The sequence below is a fragment of the Xiphophorus hellerii genome, chromosome 9 (genome assembly GCF_003331165.1).
Source record: "Xiphophorus hellerii strain 12219 chromosome 9, Xiphophorus_hellerii-4.1, whole genome shotgun sequence".
Lineage (NCBI taxonomy): Eukaryota > Metazoa > Chordata > Actinopteri > Cyprinodontiformes > Poeciliidae > Xiphophorus > Xiphophorus hellerii.
Window position 1 is genome coordinate 9,061,675 of NC_045680.1, and position 3,018 is coordinate 9,064,692.

A 3,018-nucleotide genomic window follows, 5' to 3' on the forward strand; every position below is an offset into this window, starting at 1 on the left:
CGTCTGAATGCTTCTGCAGGTGACAGGACTCTGTTCTGTGACAAAAGGTGAAGTAAAGCATAAATTTTAAAATTACACAAAATTGTGAGTCCTTAAGTGTAAAACAGGCACTCTTATTTAAAAAGACCCTTTGATGAATCTAACAAGAGGTAAAACGTTGTATTGTACTTCTCTTTTAAATCCAGCAGTTCTCCTATGTGGCAGGTGGGTGTCACTGCTGTGCTGAGAAGCGCTGTGACACCACAGAAGAAGCTTCGTGTCCTTCACAACAACAGCTAGCATGGCTACTGCTACTAAAATCATCCAGAGGCTTCGAAATGTACTGGCTGGGGTAAGAAATAAAGTTATAGTCGTAGAACTAAAATAAACTTTGATAATCCGGGATTTATTTATTAAATGGTGTCCTGCTGATGATAAATCCGGACGGTTAGCACAGCGAGGCAGCGGTTCTGTTAGCTAATGTTGAACAGCGTTAATGAGAAGTAAACTCTATATAGATTTGATTGAAATGCAACGTTTGCACTGCATAAACATAAACCTTCACTTTTTTTTATTTCCCAGCATGACTTGCAAGCCAAGCTGCAGCTGCGTTATGAGGAGATAGCAAAGAGGTAATGTTTAATCCACCGTGCTGTGAAATGTGGAGTTATTTTTTGCCCTCTAGAAACGCACAATTTAACTAAAAAGAATACCTTAATTTTGACAACACCTGGATTGAATAATGAAGACATTACCACCTGGATTCTTAGGATACAAAGCAGTTATTTGATTCAGATGTGTTGGACCAGAGACACATCTAGAAGTATCTTGCTTCATAGATTGTCACAGCCACATCCTCTTTCAGCATAGATTAAAGGGTTTGCATCCGTCTTTAAATTGTACCCAAATTTGTTTCTGGTTCCCAAAGTATGTGCATGTTTGCCATTGTTTAAGGTTGGAATTTAATACAAAGAACATGTACAAACCACAGAGCTCAGTGCTTCAAAATTTGTAATTTGTTGTTACACTAACTACTTGCATGTTAGTCAGCGAACATATAGCCATTATATGCAGAACATTTTTAGTTACTTAACCTAAAATTCTGCACTCTTAAGACATGAATTCATAAAATGTAACGATTTGAAAAGATTACCATTTAGCATCTGTTAGCTCCAGATTGCCACATACAGTCAAGGTACAAATCACCTACACCATGCTGCCAATCATGGTTTACCGATTGGGTCTTTATTAGATTGAAAAAAGAAATAACACTTTAAAATAATTTAAAGTGTACAAAAGCCCAACCCACAGATTAGACACATTTATTTTCTGTAGATAAAGGAAAATAATTAAAAGCCAATTTGAAGTTTCACACAGATTCAATGCAGTAAGATCTTTGAAGGCGGTGTCACTGATGTCTGTCCATGCTTCATAAGGACACAGCCACCACCTAAGCTGCCCGTAGGCCCGAGCCACAAGTTTGCCAACAACTATTATTGCACCCGAGACGGCCGGAGAGAGTCGGTACCCGCCACGGTCGTGATGTCTTCACAGAAGGCTCTTACTGCTGGGAGGTAAAATAAAATTGTCTGACTTTTTGAGCATGTTAAGCTCCGCCAGTGTTAAAGTAAACCATTTACAGTTCTTTTTTTAAGACAATAGATCTGGTCCACTTTTCAAAGAGGTAATTTACTTTTCATGTGTCAATATCTAATGTTTTCTTAACAATGTTTGATATGTTTCAGTGAGGTTGCTAAGACAACAAAGGCTCCCGTGATGCCTGGAACTGTTTATGAACCCCCACCGCTGTCCACAGATCAGCCGTACCTCTGAGCAGCAACCTGAGCCTCCTGATTACTTCTGCTGTTGTTGTATCTTGTACAATAGAATAAATTGTGAATAAAATATGCTATTTCAAGTTTTTGTTTCTGATTTATTAATCACAACAGCTATGTAAGAATTTGACATATAAATTTTTCAACTCAGACATAAGAATATATCCAGTTGAACAAATTTTCTGCCAATCATGTGAATTAGGACAAGCTTTTTGTTATTAACTTGCGAGTCAAAAATCTTAACTGTCAACTTTGCCCTATAAACAAAGTAAAGAGGACAGACTGATATTGAAAGGTAACAGTAAGTAACATAAGAGCATGTGTTTGTGACTTAATGACATTTGTCAAAACAAGTGAATAAATTGATATTGGAAAACAAACATGGCTTTAGGCTGGAAATAGTTTTTAATATCAGAGCACTGAGGTTGTTTATCAAAAAGTGATCACAGATGGATAAACTCAACTCTGGATAGTTGAGTAAAATATCTTGGTTTTTGTTTGTTTTACTTTGTGTTTTTGGTAGGTTTAGGACATGAGAAAATATGCACAGTGTGAATTTCTTACAAAAATATCTAAGAATATTATTTTATTTAGCACCTAATTAAAAATGACCAAATATTGCTCTAATGAAATTCTCTAAAACACCACTTTATATAAAAGTCTGTTTAAAGGGAAAACTAAAATATATGTATATATTTGAAGTTGATTGGCCAAATAAGTAAAGAAAATGTAAAATATCAGTTAAACAATTGGTCATTGAACGATTATGAAAAATAAGAAGTGTTGGGTTTTTAATTTTAATATCTTTTAAAAAACAGAACTCTAAAGGGTGTTAGAGTTATTTTTTATTTCTCTTTCATTTATAAAACGTGAAAAATGTTGGATAGGACATTTTTATTCATGATTGTGGAATTTGGTCAGTAATCTAAATTAGTTCAATAATAACCTCTGTGTTTGCTTTAGTTGTCCACCGTAAAACAAAGCCAAACACGCACTTTTTATAAGAGAAATCACAAAACATAAAATGTTGCAGAAACTTTAATCAAAGATGAGAAAAAGACCAAATAAATATTTCTGGGGGGAAAAAATCAGCCCTCTTTTTATCCGTCTGCTTAAGGTCTTGGATGGGATACAACTATGAAGTCTTTTAGAGCAGATTTTGTTAAATATTTTAAAAGCAATTATTTGACAGGTTACAACGTTT

The 3,018-nt window shown here is 34.9% G+C and overlaps 1 protein-coding gene across 1 annotated transcript; it reads left to right on the top strand.

The window, feature by feature from the left end:
* The first annotated feature begins 202 nt into the window (after nucleotides 1-202).
* On the top strand, nucleotides 203-1,897 carry ndufa7 (NADH:ubiquinone oxidoreductase subunit A7). Its single transcript, XM_032571021.1, has 4 exons — nucleotides 203-331; nucleotides 562-611; nucleotides 1,416-1,553; nucleotides 1,725-1,897. Exons 1-4 carry the CDS (start codon nucleotides 281-283, stop codon nucleotides 1,810-1,812), a joined length of 327 nt encoding a protein of 108 aa, XP_032426912.1. The 5' UTR covers nucleotides 203-280; the 3' UTR covers nucleotides 1,813-1,897.
* The last annotated feature ends 1,121 nt before the right edge of the window (nucleotides 1,898-3,018 follow it).